Genomic DNA, 21,716 nt, shown 5'->3' with positions numbered 1-21,716 from the left:
CAGCCTGTGTCCTGGGCTACTAGCCTGAGAGCCTCGTGGCCCCTGAGCAGACTATCTACCCATTTGCGCTCCACTTCTTGGCTCACATAGAACCCCCACCGTGCTGCCTGCTGAGTCCAGTCGAGATCCTCCCTCCTCTGACCACCCCAGGCCACAGGCAGTCCTCCGGCCTGATTTTCCCACAGGAGTTGCAGCTGCCTCCCTCCAGCGTGTTTCTGAGGCCTGGGGATGGAGGGTGAGGGAGAGGGGGAGAAAGTGGGAGGGGGGCGGGAGGAGGAGTGGAAGGGGGAGGGAGGCGGGACCGGGAAGGAGCTCCATCTTCGTTAGGCCCTGTTCTAGGCACCTGACCACACAGTGTCTCAATTATTCCATTGCTTGGGGGAACAAAAGAGGCTCAGGCTCTGAGAGATTCAGCTTGTCTCTTGCTAAGGGCCTGAGGCCTAGCTGGGCTTCTCCTGCTGCCTATGACTCGGAGATGGTGCTGCATGGTCCCCAAGGGTTGTTACTGGGCTTGAACTTCTTGTATTCTCCACGTGGGCCGGCACAGGCCCAAGGCGATGGCAGCAGCGACACTATTTGCTGATCATGGACCCCATTTCAGTGCTGGGCTCCCAACCCACACAATCTAAAGTCCAAGGTGAGGAAACTGCCACCCAGAGGGGCAAAGCGCCTTCGCAGGTCACCCAGCCAAAAAGCCACAGAGCCGGGATCTGAACCCCATGATGGAAAGGCCGTGATGTCCTGGAGCCCAGGACACTGCCTGGCCTCCCAGCCGAGCTGGCACTGGCCTCAGGCACCGGAGTCCCAATTCCAGCCACCAGGTCCCAAGCCTGTCCCCAGCAGCCACCCGCTAATTAGCCAGGCAGCTTCTGCGTGCTCTGTGGCTGCTTCAGAGCAATTCTCCCAGGAAAGGTCGAGCTTGCAGGAGCAGGCAAGGTACTCGTAATCTGCACAAGAGGCGACAAAGGGAACAAATGGGGACAAAGGTGTCACTGGCTGCCCAGGGCAGCCTGAGCCGGCCTCGTGGCTACATCTGGGACTACCCACTGCTCGTCACCATCACAGCAGGCTCCCTGAACATCTGCTGTTGGCAGACACATCCATGCACAGTCCCGATCCAGTTTGGGTCACCGGGTCATGCCCCAGGAAGAGCACAAGTGAGCATTCACGTGGCCCCTGCCATCCTTTCAAGCACCGCAGGGAGGGCTGGACGGGAAGCTCAGAAGTTTCAAAACCTGCCACCCCTGTGCACGTCCTCACTCCCGGGGCATTCTGCGTGGCTGCTCCCCGGACCTCACAGCAGCTCGAGGGGTGATATGCCTCTCAGCCCCATTTACAGGTAGGAAGACTGAGGCACAGGGAGAGGAAGTGACTCTCTAAGGCCCCATTCCCCCGCTAGGACATGATGGGGCTGGGATTCACATTCAGCTTGTCTGTCTCCAGAGTTTCTGCTTTAAAGTGAGATCACCCAGTTCCAGTCTCCCATTTTGCTGCTGAAGAAACTGAGGGCAGGAGGGCTACATTATGGAAAAAGCACAAGCTCTGGAGCCCTAGCACTGCTCTCACGGCCCATTCATGTTAGGACGTTAACCTTTCCTCTTTGAGCCTCAGTTTCTTCATCTAGAAAATGGGCCGAGGGAACACCGCCTTGGTGGTCCAGTGGTTAAGAATCCTCCCTGCACTGCAGGGGACACGAGTTCGATCCCTGGTTGGGAAACTAAGATCCCAGGTGGTGCGGAGCAACTAAGCCTGTGTGATACAACTAGGGCTGCAGAGCGCAATGCAAGACCCCACGTGATGCAAGGAAGACCCCGCATGCCGTGACTAAGACCCAATGCAGCCAAATAAATAAATGTTAAAAAAAGAAAATGGGCCTAGAAACCCTTGCATTGGGTGGGGATGGGGCAAAAGCTGTCTGGGGCCTTAAATGCACTAAGGATGGGGTCCCTGACATCTCCTTCAAAGGGGCCAAAGGTGAGCCCAGTGCCCACAAGCAGCTGATACAGGGTACAGCTAAAATCCCACGAAGATCGAGGTGTGGCAACTAATGAGCAGAGACTGGTCTGCAGGGCCTTCTGTCAAGGGTGAGGAGGCCAGACTGTGGCCACGAAGGCAGGCCAAGGGAGGAAGGGAGCCTTCTGCACAAAGCTTGCCTGCTGGCCCCTGGCTGAGCCATGACCAGGAAGGGCCAGCGCTGGGGCTTGGCCAGGCAGTCCTGGGTCCGAATCCTGGCTCCCCGCAGGCCAGCTGGGCACACCCTTCTCTGAAGCTTGGCTTCCTCATTTGTAATGCACCCCTTCCCCAGGCTGTGCCGAGGCTCAGGGGCTGATCAGGTCAGGCGTCTAGATGACAAGGCACAGGGGGCCAGGCTGCTCGGAGACCAACCCGGAGACCCGGCTGGCTCTGGCCACAAAGGCCAGACACCGGATGGCCAGACAGGCCCAGTGAACAATCACATGAGCCCAGATCTCTTCCTCTTCGCAGGGACCTGCCCGCCTTTGCCCGCCTGCGGCCTGAGCTTCCCCACGCTCTGAGCCTTTCAACATCCTTACAACAGACCTCCAGACCAGCCAAGCCATGCCTTACAAAACCTGCTCAGGGACCACAAATCTGAAAGTCGCTATTGCTGCTTGGTGCGGGCGATGTGTGTGCGTGTGGACACACACACACACTCATGAGGGGGTGCGGGTGGGGTCGGGCTCTGGACAATCTCCACTCCCCTCGCTCCCCTACTTCCCTGAGCCAGGAGACCCACCTCTTAGCCCTCTATCGGCCCTGCCTCACTGTGACTTTGGGTCCTCAGTTTACCCACTATGAGTTGGGGCTGATACTTCCTCCCTCCCCCCCACTTCCTTTTTAGAAGACTCAAGTGATACGACAAATTCCCAACAGCTGTGAAAACAGTTTGAGGTCATATAAATGTTAGGTTCTAGCTTTTAACATATACTGAGCACCTCCTCCAGGAAGACCCAAGGTTGGACACTTATACACGTGCTTCGAGGTGTGTTTCCCGCCAAGTCCCATCCCATCAACCCTGATACACAGGCACTGGAGCCTCATTCTGCAGATGAAGACGCTGGGGCTCAGAGGAGGATTTACCAAAGGCCACATATTCAGAAAGCAGTGGGCCCAGGGTTTGAACCCAGGGCCGTGACTAGCAGTCATGTGGAGTGAGGAGAACCATGGTGTTCTCTTTTATAAGCTCTCACAGGTCTTAAAATTCACCCTTTGGGTTGAAGAAACAAGCAGCAAGGCCTCTGCCCTGGCCCCATCCAGGAGGCAGCATCACCCACTCTCCCCCAGATAGGGCTCAGAAATCATTGTGTCCTGGGGTCTGAGGTCCTGAGAGGTAAAATGTGGTGTTTTGATTCCCAAATACAGGCTGGGGGTGAAGTGGGGGTGCTGGGGACACTGGTCTCCTCACTGTTCCTCAAATCCTCCATGCACACTCTGCCTCAGGGCCTTTGCACTCACAGTTCCCTCTTCCTGGAACCCTTTTCCATCAGATACCCTCATAAATTGCTCCTGCACCTCCTTCAGGGTTTTGCACAAAATGTCACCTTCTCAGAGAGGCCCTCTGTGACACTCTGATTAAAATTCCAGTATCTCCCACTCCAGCACCTCGGATTCTCCTCGCTCTGCTTGGTTTTTCTGCACAGCTTTGCCAGCATGTGACAAGCTGGGAGCTTTCCTCATTTACTACATAGTATCAGTCTCCACCAGAATGTCAGCTCTCTGAGGGCAGAGGTCTTCATTTGTGTCTCCAGAGCCTGGCACAGAGCACCTGCTCTGTATGTATTTGAACAAAAGGATAAAACTGAGGTCCAGAGAGGGACAGTGGGGGAACCCTGTCCACACAGGAAGAACAGAGGCAGCATCTGTGTCCAGGCCTTCTGCTCCCAGCCCCCACCTCTGTCCCGTCTTTTTATTGGCATGGGATCACTTAGGTCTGCTAGAACTGGGTGGGGGTGGCTGGGGCCTGGGTCCCAGAGGCACGGCAGTCAGCGGTGAGTCCAAGGGGAACAGTCCCTTCCCTGGGGCCTGTGCTGGGGAAGCAACAAGCCGGGGTGTGCACAGTGTGTCCGGCCATCTCGGGGCCCCTGGCTCCCATGTGCCCCTCTCCATCGCAGGTGGAGCTGAGTCTTTCTCAGTTGCCTCCTAATTAGGGAATGGGCTCTCTCCCTGGAAACGTCAATTGCTACAGTGAGGGTGGTGTTTCCTTGACTTTCTGGTGGCTTCCCTGGAGGATGGTTCTCCTCTTTCACAGATGAGGTGCTGAGGGCAGAGGAGCCATTTGCTCAAGCTTGCTGGGGCAAAGCCTGACCTCAAACCCTGTTCAGGCAAGTCAGACTCGTGCATTCTCCCCGGCGCTGGGCGCTGTGCTAGATGCTGGGTCCAGAAGGCAAGGAAGGGGCCTGACAGTCATGACAGTGAGGGGGAGCTGCCTGCTGGAAGTGGCAGGTGGCCATGGCTAGGAGCAGCTTGCTGGTCAGCCCGCCTTTCCTGGGTTTACATCTGGGTTCCACCCCTTGACTCACAGGGGCCTCAGGCAAGTTGCGTAAGATCTCAGGGCCTTGCAGGAGCCCAGAGTGCAAACACACAGGAAGCAGTTAGAGCAGGCCGGCGTTCAGCGAGCACTCAGTAACGTGGGAACCAACACACCACCAACCTCAGCATCGCATCATCACCATCACCATCACCATCATCACCACCATCACCATCATCATCACCATCACCATCATCATCACCATCACCACCATCACCATCATCATCATCACCGTCACCACCATGATCACTACCACCATCACCACCATCACCATCATCACCATGATCACTACCACCATCATCACCACCCTGCTACCACCACCATCGCCGTCACCACCACCATCACCATGCCCCATGGCATCTTTCCCACAATGCATCCTGAGCTCTGCCAGGGCAAGAGCCACATCTGTGAGGCTCACCACTGCACCCCAGGAAGCTCTCTCCAAGTTGTTGATGAGTACATGAGTGAACGGATGAATGAATGATGAAGAGGTTTTTATCAAGAAAAAAGCACCTAATACAAGGAAGACATTGTTAGATCCATTCTTCTAGCCCCTCCCCAGCCTCCTCCACTTTATTTCTGTAGCTTCTGCTCCCAGTTGGGCTACTGTGCCCAAGAACCCAGAGCTTCTCTGGGTCTCAGACGCCAGTCTGCGCACATACTGGACCAGACTCAGCTCCCTAAACCCCTCCTTCCCCAAGTTCCCCTGCTCTGTGATCAGTATCTCCTACTGCCTGCAAGCCGGCTTTCTGGGGCCCCATTAAGGGACCACCAGCCACATCTCCTCAATCCCAGACCTCCCTTCAGGCCTGTTTCCCCTCCCATCTTCCCACAGTTGTGTCCCTGTCCTGCTTGGGCTTCCCAATGTGACCAGGATGAGTCCAGATGCCTCCACGTGGGGCTTGGAGCCCTCCCTGATCACCTGCTGACCCTGTCACCCTCTTCTGGCTCTCTCAGCTCTGAGACCAGAGGACCCTGCTTGTTGGGTAGGTCAGGTGGCCTTTCATGGGACCCTGGCCTGCACACCAACCCTCAGGTAGGCCGTAACAGCTCTGGTTCATCATTCTACAGAGGAGGAAACCGAGGCATGAAGAGAATGGAAAGGCTAGAGGCATCATTTAACAAATACTTCCTGAGGGCATGCCATGCAGGGGGTCTCTGGGGCTCACAGCTCTGGGTGGACAGAGATCAAGTCTACCCTACTCTCCACTCCAGGCACATAGTAGGGACTCATAAAATCTTTGTGGAATGAATGAACAGGACCTGGTACAGAGCAGGTGCCAATCAAAGTTTGCTGAGTGAATCAGTGAATGAATGCAACCGGTGCTGGGAACACAGCAGTGAGGAAGACAGAAAATATCCCTGTCCTCTGGGAGCCCAGGGGCTTCCCTGGTGGCTCAGGGGTTAAAGTGTCTGCCTAGAATGCAAGAGACCCGAGGTTCGATCCCTGGGTTGGGAAGATCCCATGGAGAAGGAAATGGCAACCCACTCCAGTACTCTTGCCTAGAGAATCCCATGGAGGGAGGAGCCTGGTAGGCTGCAGTCCATGGGGTCGCAAAGAGTCAGACATGACTGAGCGACTTCACTTTCACTTTCACTTTCCTGGAAGCCCAGGGGAACACACAAAATGCAGCATTAGTCTGTATCAATAAGGGCTTTGGAGTTGAAGTAAAGGGCTTGAGAGTGATGGGGAATTTAGGGCATTTTGGAAATGCAGTCAGGGAAGGCCTCCCTGAGGAGGTGATATGTCAGCAGGGCCCAGTGAGGGCTGGGGGACAGCCTAGAGGCTAGGGGAGATGAAGGGCAGTGAGCAGAAGCCCAGAAGGTGGAAAGAGGGGCAGAGCTGGGCCATGTGGGCTCGGTGGCTTTTGCTCAGACAGTGATGGGGACCCACAGAAGGGTTTGAGCAGAGAATGAACATGGTCAGGTATACATTTTTAACATCACACTTTGGCCTCTGTGTGAAGAGGAGAAAATAGGAAGGACAATGAGCTCTGTTGCTGGGGAGGAGGTGATAAGACTGGAGCAGGAGGGGCTGATGAGAAAGCTCTTGCACTGCACCCCCGCCCCCATTCCCTCCTGAGTTCCACTTCTGGGAAAGCGGGAGTCAGAGGGACCAGCAGGACTAGCTTGGGGACACCAGGCAGAAGTGGCCCCTTGAGCTCAGCAAGGCCATTTCAGTGGGGACAGGGGCCCAGCCATCTGAGCCAACCTGCTGGATGGCACACCAGGCCCTAGGTGCCCCCCGACCACCAGCTAGTGGAGGTGCCTGGAACTATCAGATCTAGGAGGGCAGAGATCAAGTCTGCCCTACTCCTGACACATAGTAGGTGTATGTCTTGGTGGAATGAATGAACAGGAACTGGTACACAGCAGGTGCCAATCAAAGCTTGCTGAATGAATCGGTGAATGAATGGATTGCCTGCAGCCCTGTATTGTTTGCTGGTGGTTTCTCCAGTTCATTCATCTCAGTTCCTTAAAATAATTGCAACTGCTGCCAATCACAGAGCCTTACTCTGAGGCAGACCCCTGGCTCTGTTTCTTACCTGCGTCCAACAACGACACAGAGCAGGTTCGATTTCTATGCCCATTTTACAGAGGAGGAAACTGAGACCCAGAGAGTTAATTAATCCCCTTCCTCTTAAATTTCCCCAAGGTCACTCAGCTTCTAAGCAGCACTTTTAGACCTTCCAAACTAGGATCTTATCAATAACACCACCAATGCACTTGTAAATCCCCTGGGGGCAGAAACCTGAAGGTGGGGTCCTAATAAACAGCTCAAGACTCCATCACATCTGAGGCGTGGCCCTGGCTCCTCACTGCAGCCTGGTACCACCTTCCTGATAAGAAAACCAAGGTCTAGAGCCGGGAACTCTTTCAAGAAGCTTAGGGGTGAATTGTGGCAGAAACCTCATCTTCTGGGGCCTGGCCAAGGGCTCTCTGCACAGCCCCTTCATCCTTACTGTGCCCACCACCACCTCATGTCCCCAGCGCAGGGGCAGGAGATGGAGTCCCCACACCACAAGCCCTGAATGGGTAGGTAGTGAATAGTGTTAGTCACTCAGTCGTGTCCGACTCTTTGCAACCTCATGGACTGTAGCCCGCCAGGCTCCTCTGTCCATGGGATTCTCCAGACAAGAATACTGAAGTGGGTTGCCATTCCCTTCTCCAGGGGATCTTCCCGACCCAGAGATCGAACCCAGGTCTCCTGCATTGTGGGCAGATTCTTTACCATCTGAGCCACCAGGGAAGCCCAACCAATAGGTGGGTGGCCCAGCCAATGACGTTAGGTCCCTCCCCATCACAGGCCTGTCTCAGGATGCAGGTACACCAGGATGACCTCTGGGTGGACCTCTCACCTCTGCTTCTTCCTCAGTGGGCAGAAGCAATGAAAACTGAGCTTCAGGACCTGCCGGGAGAGCTGGGCACTTAAACTGCACACCCAGTGTGCATAGCTGCGCGTGCACAGCAATCATGGCAGTGGCAGTAACAGCAACAGCAGCAGCGACAGCCAGTGCTGTGGGGGCACTCAGCCACCAGCCCTGCCCTCTGCTAGGCTTTAGGAGCCCTGGTCCTTGTAACAGTCCAGAGAAGCAGGTCCTGTTACTATCCTCTGCTTTTTAGACATAGACACAGAAGCACAGAGAGGTGGAGTAAGTTGCCCAAATCACACAGCAAGTATAAAGCAGGTTCGGGATTCAAACCCAGGCAGCCCAGCTCCAGAGCCAAGCATACAGGAAGGATACATAAGGGACTGGCCTCCTCTGGGCAGGGAAACAAGGCGGAGGGGGTGTGCTGGGCACTTCTCGCCCTCCTAGGGGGCTGCTGTTTGGTTGCTGTGGTTGCGTTGTCGGGTGTCTGCATCACCTTGAAAACAAGCCTCTCTTGTGCTCCTCGGTCCATAGCACCCCTTCCTCGTCCTGGGAGGCCCTGTTCCTTCCTCTTCATGACTCACACCTCCTCTAAGAGCCCTCCCCGGTCCCTCCCTCTCTTCCATGGGTGCTGCCCACACCAGGCACTGGCCACCTGTATCCTCTGGGACCCATTGGCAGCTGCCTGTGATCTGGTGGCCAAGCCATGCCTTGTCTCATGCTGGTGGGCACAAGGCTCCCCGGCCTGCGTTGGATGAAGCACGCTGGCTGGCTGGCTGGCCATGGGGCTCCATGCTGCAACCTGGCCCTCCCTGAATCACAGCATCCTTCAGTGATCCCTGAGGGTCAAGCTGACCAGATCCCATTTGCGCCCAGGCAGTGTGTTCCAGAGTCAGGCAAACTCTGACAGACAGACTCACCCCTGCCTCCCCACCGGAGAAGAGCCATCATCCAAGCCCAGGTAATACCAAAGGGGACCCTAGGCTCTGAGCTTCACTGTCAGCAGGATGGGTGATTCAGGGAGCGGAGGACACAACACTTCCCCACTGTGTGGGCTCAAGCCCCTGCTCTGCCTTTCACTAGCTGTGTGGCCTCAGGCATGTGACTTAACCTCTCTGATCTTCAACAGCCGCATCAGGAAGATGGGGATCCTAACAGTAGCCATGTTCCAACAATCACACAAGAGGCCGGGGTATAACCTATTCAGCAGAGCGCCTGGTATTTCAAAACAAGCACTAGCTGTGCCTTGATTGTCATTGTTTCTGCTCAGCAGCAGGCATTGACTGAGTACTTTACGCATCTCAAGTGATCCCTGTAACAACCCTAAAAGGTGGTTAATATCACTATCCCCATTTTACAGATGTGGAAATGGAGGCTCGAAGTTGAGATGCATCCAAGTTTGCACAGCTGGCTGGTGAGGCAGGATCTGAACCCAGGGCTCTCTACGGTGGGGAGCATGCGCACTCTTGGTACCACACCTGGACTCAGGGAAGCCCATACTCCTCTCACCCACCTCTCCTGACAGCCAGCTGCTGACTGGACCAGCAAGACTTCTGGCCTCTCCTTCCCACCTGCCGTGGCTACTGCCTTCTCTCTGACCTCTCATCAGATCTGGGGGTGGGGGTTCCCCAGCCCTCAAGGGCAAACCCGGCTGAGCAGCCCTCGTCCTGGAAGTCCTCCCCTCCAGTTTCCTTGCACACACTCCTTTCCACCTCTGTCCTCTGCCTCTTCTGTTCCTCTCTGCTCCAGCAGCCACTGGCCCTACCCTAGGCTCCAATCCCTACTCCACCTGCCCCTGGCCATGCCACAGATCCAAGCACAGAAACGCTCCCGTTTCCTGTGCTGAGCACTTGACATGGAGTCTCTCTTCGCCTCCCCACAGCGACCCTGTGAGATGGGTCAGTCTCAGAGAAGAGGAAACTGAGGTTGAGAGTGACTTGTTTCAAGGTCATCTAGCTAGTGAGTCACAGCTCAGTGCAAACCTGGGGCCAGCCTGAGCTTCAAAGCCCAGCTCAGCAGCATGGCTTGAATGGCCTTGTCACGGATTTGAGGGTTATTGATTGGCTCACAATCATAATCCTAATTATAGCTCCTTTTTATTGAGGGCTTGATTATGGCCACCCCCTGTACAGATGCTTCTAGATTATAGAATATAGTATGCAGTATATGTAGTGTATACACATGGTATAGAACACGGTGTAGAAGGATATAAGTGAAGCCATGGCTATCATCATCCCATTTTACAGATGAGGAAACTGAGGCTCAGAGAAGGTAAGGGACCTGCCCAACCTGCACAGCAGTGTATGGCAGAGCCTGGACCCAGCCTCTGCCTTCACACTCTCCATTCCTCTGCTGACCGGCAGGGGCCTCCCATTCAGCACAAAACCCGTTGCCCCTCAGTCTACTCCTATCCCAGCCCCTAGATCTCCCCGAGAGGCCCTGCTCCCCAGGGAGCTTCCCGCCTGAACTCTCTGAGCCGCCTCCCCTCCCCTTGAGAGGTTAACAGCTGTCTGGTTTGAAGATCTTTGCACTGGAGTTGGGGGAGGGGGGCGGTTCTCCAAGGGACCCTGAGAAGGAGCTGCAGCCCCTACTCACTGGACTGTTTGTCAGGCCTGGTGTTATGCCATCTTCCCAGTACCCTCCAGGGTGTGGGTCATCACCCACTGATGCCTAAGTGGGCAGGAGATCAGAGTAGGCAAACCATTTGCCCTGAACCAGGAGCTGGTGGCAGAGCTGGGACCTGAATGCAGGTCTATTGGCCACCTTACCCTCTGGCCTTTCCTAGGGCTGCTCCATCCAGTGGAGAGCCCTTGTTGACTGGATGGAGCCCTCTTCACATCCTCATGCAAATGACATTTCTCATAACTCTCTCCTTCCATTTTCCCAACAACCCATAGGGGAGGGACAATCATCAGACCCATCTCTCAGATGAAGAAACTGAAGCACCACCAGGCAGTTACTTAGCTGGGTGCCCAGCACAGGCTGTGCCTTGGTTCACTGACCTGTAGAATGGGGTCATGACAGCTTCCTAAGGTGATTGGGGATGTGTGAGATTGTGGAAGCCTGGGGCTCATGGAGACATGCCCTCGGGATGCTCTTAGACAAGGCCGGAGGCCCGAGTGTGTTATTCTCGACCTGCCAGCATCTAGCGAGGGCCTGGCCTGCCAAAGGAAGGGCCGCGTGTCTCCTTGAACATTTCCTGAGCCTGGGGATGCCGAGAAAACGATGAGTCATCCACCAAGCACCAGCCTCCCAGGAGCCGGCCTCTGGTCCCAGCCGGGGCAGGGAAGGTTCCAAGCTGGGAAGGGGCCCCATGAACAGGATTACTCCCAAACTGTCCCCACTGAGACCTGAGTCACCAGGTCTCCTCCGCAGCCTCCCACTGCCATTTGCTACCAACCTTGGGGACAGTTCTTGGGTTCTGCCCACTAGACCCTGCCTCTGGGTCATCACCCCAGATCTGTGGGTCTGCCTACATTCCTGGCTTCCTAAACGCCTCTCTCTCTACCCAAGAATACTGTGTCAACCATGACCATAGACCATCAAGCTTCCCTCCCCACAGCCCCATGCCACCCAGTCCCAGACACTCAACCTCTTGTCCCAAGGGAACCAGCCCCTCCTCTTTGCCCCAGGCCAGCCTTCTCTCTCCATGTGTCACTATATCCCAGCCTCCTATTTTACCTTCTCTGTAACACATCTCCCTCTTGCCACAGTTTCCTGAGGCTCCTTCTAAAACCTGAAGCTGACCTCATCTCCCCTCTGCTTGAAAATCCTGCGAACCCCTAGGTCTCCTTGACGGTGACGCATTAGCTCCTCTGAGTGGCTTTCCAGATCCTTCTCTTCCATGTGACCCCAATTGATTTCACCAGCTAATCCCCCTCAGGATCCCCAAGTGGTTCTCCAGCGGATCTGACCATTCACCGCCCTCCTCCACCCACCACCCATCTGAAATGCTCTGTAGAACACGCTTCTCTGGGAGAGTGTCCCTGGTCCTCACACCCAGTCTGCGCTGACCCTCCAAAACCTGTCCCACTCTAGCCCTTGCTCATGTTCTTACCCCCTGGAGGGAGCCTTCCCATGCTCTGTTCTTGCTGAATAATTTGGTTTGCCCCTCGAGGTCCAGCTTAAATGTCGCCTCCCCCAGGACTCCTTGGATGCCCACAAGAAGGCGGATGGTCTGAGCCTTGGGGCTCCTGAGGCCCTGAGTGCGGAAGGCCTGGGTGGTTCACAGACGCCCGCTCTAAGGCACCTGCTGCCCCCACAGTGGGGAAGCCCCTTAGTGGCAGGGGCCCTGGGGATACGGCAGTGAACCAAGCCAACTGGTCAGAGCTCATAGCCTTATGGGAAGAAAGATATTCAACGTGTAAACTCGTAAAATACATATGCAATGTCAGAGGCGGTAAGGGCTAGAGAGAAGAATGAAGCAGAAAGACAGTCCAAGGAACCTAAGGCGGCCCTGGCTGGGTGACCAGGGAGGGCTTTTCTGAGGAGGTGACGTTTGAGCAAAGATCTGAAAGAGGAGGGGGAGCAGCCATGCAGAGAACTAGGGGAAGGGTGTGCCAGGCTGGGGAAACAGCCAGTGCAACGGCCCTGGGGCAGGTTTGCAGTTGGTGGTTTTTAGAATCGCAAGGAGGTCAGTGTGGCTGACACTGAATGAGCGAGGGTGGGGCAGCGGGGCCAGATCACTTAGGCTTCAGAAAAGACTTTGGCTTTTGCTTTGAGTGAGATGGGAATCTGAAAGGGTTCAGAGCAGAGGAGGGAGAGCATCTGATTTGCGTTTTGCTTTTGCTGATTTTGCTGGCTGTGTGAGCCAGAGGGAATACAAGGGGGCTGGAGAGGACCCAGGGAGCCCAGTGGGAAGGCTGACGCATCGCCAGGCTTGGACAAGCTGGAGGCTGTGGAGGTGGTGAGAGGGTAAAACTTGAGATGCATTTTGAAGGCTGAACCAACAGAATGTGCGATTTGGATGGGGAGGGAGGGGTGGTAAGAGAAAAGAGTCAAAATTGACGCCTGAGTGTGCCCTGAGCCTGGGAAGGGTGGAGCCCTGTGATGGGGAGGGCGGTGGGAGGAGCAAACGAGTGAGTGAGTGAATGAATGAATGAGTGAGTGAATCAATGAATGACCCCCTGCTTCGGAACCCGATGGGGTCACACTCAGCCTGGTGCTCTGTGGGAACTGGAGCTCCCCGCCTCCGCCTTAGTCTTCCCAGCAGCTCAGGAGCCCTGAGTCCAGTCAGAGTCTGGATGCTGAGGGAGTCATTGACCTTGTGGGAACAGGACAATTGTTCTCTCTCTGCCCCCGGCAACCTGCCCAGGCCGGGCCAGGGGAGTAGCTGTCTGACCCTCTGAGCCAACGGGTGCCTTGGCTCTCCCCTCCCCATGGTGACCCCTCATCTGGGGGCACCCTACCAAAGGTGAGAGGGTGAAGGTGTGGGCGACAGGGCGGGGCGGCATCTGTCTCCAGGGTCCAGACAGGGAGGAGGGCTGCCTCAAGCTCTGGACAGCTTTTGTAGGACCATGGTGAGCTTGGGGTGAGGAGGTGGGGAGAGCCAGGGCACCCGTGGTCTGAGAGGGTCAGACAGCCACAGAACCCAGGCCCTGCCACTTTCTCACTGCAGGGCTCAGGGAGACACTCCTGGGAGACACTCCTGGGCCTCTCTGCTGCCAAGGTCTTGTCCACTTCATGGAATCCAGGGGAGATGAAATAGAGTGTCTGGCACATGGCAGGGGCTCGAGAACACGAGAGAGGTGCTCAGACCACTGCCCCACGGGGACAGTCACGACACCAGCCTCACTGTTTTCTCTGTAAGAGCCCAGAGCTCAGGTTCCTAGCCAAGGACTAAGGCAGGGCTCGGGGGAGTGTGTGGCCGGGGGCAGCGGGGCCGGGGCGGGGGCGGTCACTGAGAAGCCTCTGGGAAGCACATCCTTCTGCCTTTCTACCTGGCAGGTACCTCAAGGCCTGGGTAAAGCCCCCACTCTCACCTCTCTAGCACCTCTCCTTGAGCTCTGGGATTGGACACCCCCAGCACCAGGAAGGAATTCAAAGGCAGGAGGGACCACAGGAGGCTTCCCTGTGCAACAACTAGGGAAACTGAGGCTCAGAGCAGGGCAGGAGCCAGTCAGGGCAGAGAAGGACCCTAAGCCTTCAAAACCCCAGCCCTAGGGGCTCATGCCACACCTATGGCCCTTGCCAAGACCTTGCTGACTTTTTAAAATTTATTTAACTGAAGGATAATTGCTTTACAGCATTTTCTGTAAAATTTGTTTTTCTGTCAAACCTCAACGTGAATCAGCCATAGGTGTACATACATCCCCTCCCTTTTGAACCTCCCTCCCATCTCCTCCCCATCCCACCCCTCTACTGCTGGTGTTTTGTGCAATTCAGTACAACATGAACCAGGCCCCAGTGGCACTGGAGACACAGAAATAACCCAGACACAATCTCCAGGGAACCAATAGCTGCCTTCCACCAACTACATGCCAGGGATTTGGCTTGGTATGTTATTTCCATGATCCAGTTTAATATCCGTGACATTTTATTACCATCCCCATATTTCAGATGAGGAAACTGAGGCTCAGGGAGATCACACAGCAGCTGACATTTCCTAAGACTTGCTATACTCTTTAAGCTCTATATGCATTAATGCATTCATCTTTGTTACAGTCCTATGAGGAAGATAGGATTATCAGCTCCATTTTACAGATGAGAAAACTAAGGCCAAATTGGTGGAAGGGCAGAGCTGGGATTTGAATCCAGGACCCTGTGGCTTGACACGCCAAGCCCTTCACTTCCCCTCTATGTCAGGGTGGGCCAGGGGCAGAAAGTGGACTCAGGAGTCCTTGTTCTAACAAGCCTGGGTGGGCTCTCTCCCAGCTTTCTTCAGCTCCCTCTCTGGCTTTGGTACCCAGGGCCCAGGCCTGGCTTTGACTGAGGTTAGCAGAGTGACCTCCTGAAATGACAAACAGAGCCATTTCCAGTTTTCCAAGTCTCCTGGAAGTGGGACTTTGGAACCCATTTTCCAGATAAGTAAACTGAGGCTTGAAGAGGTCAAGCAGGCTATTTGCCTGAGATCACATGGCAAGGAAGCGGGTGCTTTAGGATTCCACCAGTCCTGGCCCCCTCACTTCAAGTTCGGAACCCTCTCTCTCCCACCCTGCCCCCCATGGTGCTTGGCTTTGGGTGCCGGAAGTGCCACCATGGCCAAGGTCACAAACTTTCCCTGTCGCCCTTGTGGGGCAGGGGGTAGGGGAAGAGGAGGAGGAGGAAGGCTGCTGGAAACAAGGAAGTGCTCTGGCCACTGTCGTGGGGACCGGGACATGGCCCCACCCCTTGTGTCCACTCCATCCCTCACACTTGGCTTCAGCAGCTGCTGAGACCCCAGGGGCAGCAGGGGCCAGGAGCACAGCGCCGGCTGACTTGGTTATAATGAAAACGCCCCGGCAGCTCCACACTGCCAAAGGACAGAGTGTTTTTCAGTAGGATCCTGAACATGTGGCATGCACACAGTCACACTTGTGGTCTGCCAATGCCCACACCCCAGGTGCTTGCACATCTGCCGACTCAGACACTCACAGTCACACACACTCACATGCAGTCTCTCCTCCACCTGTACACACGCGCGCGCGTGTGCACACACACACACATACACAAACACTGCCCCGGGCACACAAGCATCCCCAGCCTGCACAGGACAGGCACACGCACACTCACATCCACACAGCCACACTCCTGCACACATACCCACACGCACACACATGCTCTAGCCCAGGAGTGCTCACGCATGCTCAGCATATTCAATCTGTCCACAACCTCCCAGGTAAAAGCTGGCTTGGAGAAGCCCAGGTTTACCTGAGGCTGGGTTGGACCCTTGACCTTTGTCCCTTGGCAGCCCCAGCCACAGCTCCCCTCCACCTCCCAGTCGTCCCCAGCAGTATTTCTGGGGTCCCAGTTGGGCCTCCTGACTCCCAGGCACTCAGAGATGGGAAGGCAGCCTGTAGGGACCATGAAAGAGAGGATGCTCATGCCAGGCCTCGCCCAAGGACAACCCCCCACCAGCAAAAGGTGACCCAGGATCCAGAAGAGAGGCCAAGGGAGGGTAGAGCCTGGTCCAACAGGCTCCAAACTGAAGCCCCTCCCCCAGAGATCCCAAGACCACATTCACCCGAATCACCGTGGCTTCATAAACGAAATAGCCCACTCTGCCATTCGTGAGAAATCCAAAGAGGGCCTGTGTCATTGTCAACCTTCTCCCTGAAAGTCCCCCAGGACCCAGGACCACAGAGGCCTTCCTCCTCTTCTCCTCACCCCATATCCATCCTGTCGTGCCCCGGAGAAAGTCCCAGACAGCAGACACCGAGCCAGTCCTGCCTGAAGCGCCAGCCTTGTTATTATAGACATCACGATGAGAGTCTTCTACACTAATTCAGACTAAAGTGTAATGGACTGAAAGCTTGTCATGAAAAGTCCTATGCTTTCAAAGCACATCAGGCTGTAAGACATCTCACAGAGAGTCAGAGTGGAGGGGTGTACAGGCAGTACCCAAACTCTGCCTGCCGTGCCGGTGGTGTGGCCTTAGGGAAGTTCTGAACCTCCCTAAACCTGAGTTCACTCATCCGAGGGATGGCAGTGACAGCACCATCGACCTCTGGGCCGTGGTGAGAGCCTGACACACAGAGATAGGCACACAGTAGGTGACTCAAAAAGGTCACTGTGGTGACACTTCAGAGAAAAGTAGGAAATACTGAGGTGTTCGATGGAAGGTCGCATGTTACGCTGTGCTAAGTCAGAGGCCATTTCCCGCCTAGACCAGTGGCCGCAGGTGCCAAAGGTTTACACGAAAGCTCTGGGGAGAAAGGCTGAAGACTGTGAAAACGCTCTCCACTAAATGAACGTAGTCTGCAAGCTGGGAAAAGACCACCATTAGTCAATTTGGCCCGCGGAACACCTGGGGTCTGGCTCACAGAAGCCGGGTGCTGAGAGTGGAGTTTGGCAATCTGGTGCTTCCCTCGGGGGAGGGGGCTCTAATGGGGGGATTCCTGGCATGTGACGGACCCCTAGAGAAGCCTCAGGGCAGTGCAGAGATCTGCGTTCCAGGCCTGGCTCCCCACCAACAGAGACTGCCTCCCTCGGGGCATCAGTTTTCCCATCCGGAAAATGGTAGAACTGGGCAGAGAACCTCTATCTGTAAGGAATCTGGGGGTTCTCCAGTCCTGGGAGCTGACAGACGGCCTGGGGCCCCACCCCAGACATAACCTGTGGGCCTTGCAGGCCCCTAGGACAGCCCCATTCCTAGAGACCAGAGGAAAAGGGTTGGTTCACTCTGCGGCCGAGGCTGGAACGGAGTCGGGGGTCTCGCCTCCAACGGGCTTGCTTCCCTCTCTTGGCAGCCCACTGAGACCAGAGCAGCCCAAATGCAAGAAATTATAAATCCAAACCAGGCTTTGCCCAGTCAGGAGGCCCGGCTGGCTCTTGTCACAGAAAAATCTTGTCCCCAGGAGCGCCCCGTGCTGCTGCCCAGTAGAGAACTCCGCCCTCCTCCCCTCAGCCTTCAGCCTCCGCCTCCACTTCTATTTCCTGTGACAACCTGCAAACTGAAGTCCAACTTGTCTGTCTCTCCCCCCACTCTCCACGCCCAGGCTTCTGCTTGACCCCCGCCCCACCCCACCCCACCCCACCCTGCAAGCGGGGCCCCAGCTGCAAGAGGCCCCGGCCGAGTGTAATTCCCCGTACCCTCCTCTCCACCCTGGGCCCGTCCGGACAGATTAAGCCTTTGTCACACACACCCAGAAAAGCTCAGGGCCAGATGGGACGGGACAAGCGGTGTCAGATCATCGACCCTCCACGGCCAGGACTAGGAAGGGCCCTGACCGCAGCACCACATATGGCTGTGAGAGGAGGAAAGGGGGCCCCCCGCGGGGGACGGCCAGAGAGCAACAAGGACGCGAGATGAAACACCATGGCCACCCTGGGGACCCAAGCCCACATAGAAGCGCAGGGGACCCTTGTTCCACGGCTGGGTGACACAACTCCCACACCCCCTCTTTGCTAAAATTGTTCTGCCTGCCTGCTGGCCCTCCCCTGAAGCTTCCGTTGGCTTCTTGACCAGATCCTGGGCTATCCCCACCTCCCCCACCAGCTGGTGCCCAGGGAGCAGGCTCAGAGTCCAACCCGCTCCAATGCCCCAGGGCCCCCACAAGGCCTGTGGATGCTAGACAAATGTCTCACACAAAGGTTTGTGGCCCAATGACCTTCACAAAAACCCACCCAGGACAAACGACAGGATCTCTTCCAACTGACATCAGAAGCAATGATAACTTTAACTGTGTGTGTCATGTGTGTGCGTGTGTGTGTATGTGTGTGTGGTGTGTGTAAGCCAGTGAAGGTAGGGGATGTCCTCTGCACCTTTCAAAGATGGGCCCATTCAGTTCCTCCCAGGAAGAGGCCATGGCTGCCCCAGAATTCCCAGCAGGACTTGTTCCTCTTAGATCAATGAAAAGGAAAATGGAACTGTAAAAATAATAACTGAGCCCCAGGAAGGCACTTGGAGCTGGGGGTGGCAGGACTAAGGGCATCTCCTGTGGCTGGCTCCGGATGGTTGAGTGAGTGGCAGGTAACTAACAGGCTCTCTGGGGACCCCTGGGCCAGGCAGGTGGGTGTGGGTAGCTTGAGGGCACGTCTGTTGTGTTCGTCGTCCCCCTGGTAGCCCGGGCTGGGAGGCCTGGGTTCCCTTTCTCTGCCTCCCAGGCAGGTGGTCCCTCGGGAGGGCTTATTATTGGTCTGGGAGTCCGGGTGGAGTCTTTCCAGGCTCCTGCTGCCAGGCAAGACGGGTCAGGGTGGGCTTTGCGGAGGATCTGAAGGCTGGCAGGACCTGGGGTCCAGGCGGAGCACCCAATTTCTGTATGTGGCCTGGGCAGGTGTGTGTCCCACTTGCTCCCCCTTGACAGCTGTGGGGCTATAGGGGCAGGGGGACTGTGCTCATTCCCTAGGGGAGAGGTCGACCAGCTCAGAGAACCAGTGAGCTAGCTGCCAGGCCTGAGGGCCACCTGCTCCCAAACTCCAGGAGTGGGTGGAGTGGGGGCTCCTGCCTCAGACAGAAGGAGGTCGGGCCAAGATGCCCAGCTCCCTGGGGAGGGATAACAGGGATGGGGTGGGGGTGAGGGGCACCAACTGACCTGGGAAGCCTGGATGGCTCAGGGCAATGACCCAGGGTAGGGAGCGCAGACCCAGCCAACCATCTGGTGGGTCACTGACCTCGAAAAAACCACACTTAGGCTGGGGACACTAGCCCAAGATGGAGGAGAACCGAGGCGGGGTACGCAACTGGCAGAGAGAGAGCTGACCTAGGCAGGGGAGAGGCAAGGACCCCTACTCCCTGGTATGGACAAGTGGGCATCAGTTTGGGCTCCCTGACCCGATCGGGTAGGAGACAATGACCCAGGCTCCCGGGGTTTGGCAGAGAGCACTGATTTAGGCGGGGAGGTCCCGACTCTGGCGGGGTGGGACCCTGACCTAGACTCCCCCGCCGGGAATCCGGCCCCGGCGCGCCCCCCTCGGCCCGGCCCCCAGGCTCGGGTCCGGCCGGAGGCGGCAGCGGGCGCAGATGGGCGGCCGGCGGCCGCAGTGGCGGCGGCGCGGTTATCAGCGCTCCTCGCAGATGGGCCGCCCGCCCTCCGCGCTCGCGGCTCCCCACTCCCCGCGGCCTGCAGCCCCGTCCCCTGGGCGCGGGGCGGGTGGCGGGGAGGCGCCTCTGGATCCGCTCCCCGGCCCCCGCCTCCCTCCCTCGCGGCCCCCTCACCCCGCGGGCCCGGCCCGGGCGGCCGCCGGAGGGGGAGGGGGAGGGGACAAGTGCACTTTTCGTAACGACCGAATCAATTGTGTGTGAAGAGCCCGCTCCGGCCGGGGACGGGGCTGAGCGCGGGGCGGGCGGGCCGGACGGGGGAGGAGCGCGGAGGGGGGAGCGGGGGAGCGAGGGAGGGAGGGAGGGAGGCCGGCGCGGGGCCGCCCCGCTCGCTCGCTCGGGCCGGGCGAGGCCGGGGAGGGAGCGAGGGGGGCAGGGAGGGAGGCCGGCCTGGCCCGGCCGGGCCGGGGGCTGAACGCACTAACGGAGGGTCTCCGCCACGGAAAGTTCAAAGCTCAGCAGCGCCCGGGCAGCAGCCGGCCCCCCCAGCCCCCACCCGCTGCAGAACAATGAGGTCCCGGCGGGGGAGCCGCGGGGCCCGCGCCGCACGCCCTCTCCAGGGCGCCCCGGGCCGGAGGGGACGCCCCCGCCCGGCCGCCCGCCTCCTCCCTCTCGGCGGCTGCGGTTCCCCGCCCCCTCCCCCACGCCACCCCGCCCGGACCCGGGCCGGCCCCGGGGACGGGGGAGGGGAGGGGAGGGATAGGTCAGGCCGCCCCCGTCCCAGGGAGGGGGGGAGCTAGGGGCCCGGGGGGCGGAGGGGGCGCCCCACCCACCCGCGGGAGGCGGCTGCTGCGCCAGGCTGCGGCTCGGGCTGCCCCTCCCCGGGCCAGCCCCGGGTGGGGTCGGGGAGACGGTGCCCGGGCGGGCCCCCTCCCCTGGCGCTGGGAAGCCGAGCGGACTCCCCGTCCCGTGGCTCCCCTGCCCCCCTCTCCCGCGGCACCACCCTCCACACACACACAGACACACACACACACACACACCCCACACCACCCAGCCGGCCCGGGGGCGGGAGCGCGGGGCGCCCGGGACAGGCAGCCCCGGGGCGGGCGGGGGGAGGCTTGGGCTTCGGAGCAGCCGCCTGCTGGCGGGGGGAGGGGACGGGAGGACGGAACATGCTGGGGTGAGCAGCCCGGGACAGCCCGCTCGGCACGGCCACGGCCCGGGCAGCAGCGCAGAGGGGGCAGGGACGCCCCGAACCCGGAGCGCTGCCCCGGGCGGGCTGGGGCGAGCGGGCGAGCAGGGACGCGGGCGCCCCGGGCGGGCCAGACCCGCGGACCACCTCAGGGATACACGTTCGGACACACATCCACACCCCCACCCCGCCCCCGCCCGCCCGCCCCGAGCCCCGCGGCGGGACCGGCCCGCGGCCGCCTCGCGCGCACTCACCGAGCCCGTCTTGACCGGCACATACACCACTTGGCCCATCTTGGGTTCCCGGCCGCTGCCCAGGCGGAAGCCCTTGGAGCGCACCCAGAACTGGAACTTGCCTTTCTCGCCGGCTGCCGGGCCGCTACCCGCGGCGGTCCCGCCGCCGCCCTGCAGGACCTCGGCGATCCGCTGGTATTTACTGCGTGTCACCGTCTTGGTTTTGGCCGAGTCGCCGTAGGTGCGCAGGCACCAGTCCCGGAACTGGCGGCCCAGCTCCGAGTCCCCGGGGCTGCGCTCGCGCTCCCAGCCCCCGCGCAGCAGCAGCGTCGGCTTCGGCATCCTCCCGCCGCGCCCGGCGCCCTCGGGGGCGGGCCGGCCGCCGGGCCGCCCGGTGCCGGGACTGGGCTGGGCTGGGCCGAGCCGAGCCGGGGCGCGCCGCGGCCCCGGCTGTCCCGCGGTGTGGCTCCGGCGCGGAGGCTTGATGGGCACGGGCGGCGGCCGGACGCGCGGGGCTGCGGCGCGCTCTGTCCTGCTCGGGCGGCGGCGGCGGCGGCGGCGGCGTTGGCGGCGGCGGCTCCGGCTCGCCTCCTGCTCCGCCTCCTCCTCCCCCCCGGCCGGGATGCAGGAGCGATGGAGGCAGCTCCGGGCCCGGAGGTGCAGAGGGGGCGGGCCGCCCCGCGGGCGGCCGGGGGAGGCGGGAGGCGGGGAGCGGCCCCGGGCGCGGGGAGCGAGACCGAGCTCGGGCGCGGGCGGC

The 21,716-nt window shown here is 58.6% G+C and overlaps 1 protein-coding gene across 2 annotated transcripts in view; it reads right to left on the bottom strand.

Annotated features, from left to right (window-relative positions):
* Positions 1 to 21,441, bottom strand: part of NOL4L (nucleolar protein 4 like) — a 127,453-nt gene extending 106,012 nt beyond the window's left edge. The window contains exon 1 of one of the 2 annotated variants that reach the window (XM_086332422.1): positions 20,981 to 21,441. In XM_086332422.1, the coding sequence (XP_086188548.1) occupies positions 20,981 to 21,301 (321 nt within the window). In that variant the 5' untranslated portion in view covers positions 21,302 to 21,441. The remainder of the gene's footprint in view (positions 1 to 20,980) is intronic. The other variant, XM_086332423.1, reaches the window with a different exon arrangement.
* Between the last annotated feature and the right edge of the window lie 275 nt (positions 21,442 to 21,716).

This window comes from Bos grunniens, chromosome 13, assembly GCF_055505025.1.
Source record: "Bos grunniens cultivar Pamir isolate PY7600 chromosome 13, Bosgru_T2T1.0, whole genome shotgun sequence".
NCBI lineage: Eukaryota > Metazoa > Chordata > Mammalia > Artiodactyla > Bovidae > Bos > Bos grunniens.
Note: the sequence above shows the minus strand (reverse complement) of the source record. Positions and strands in the feature narration are given on the sequence as shown.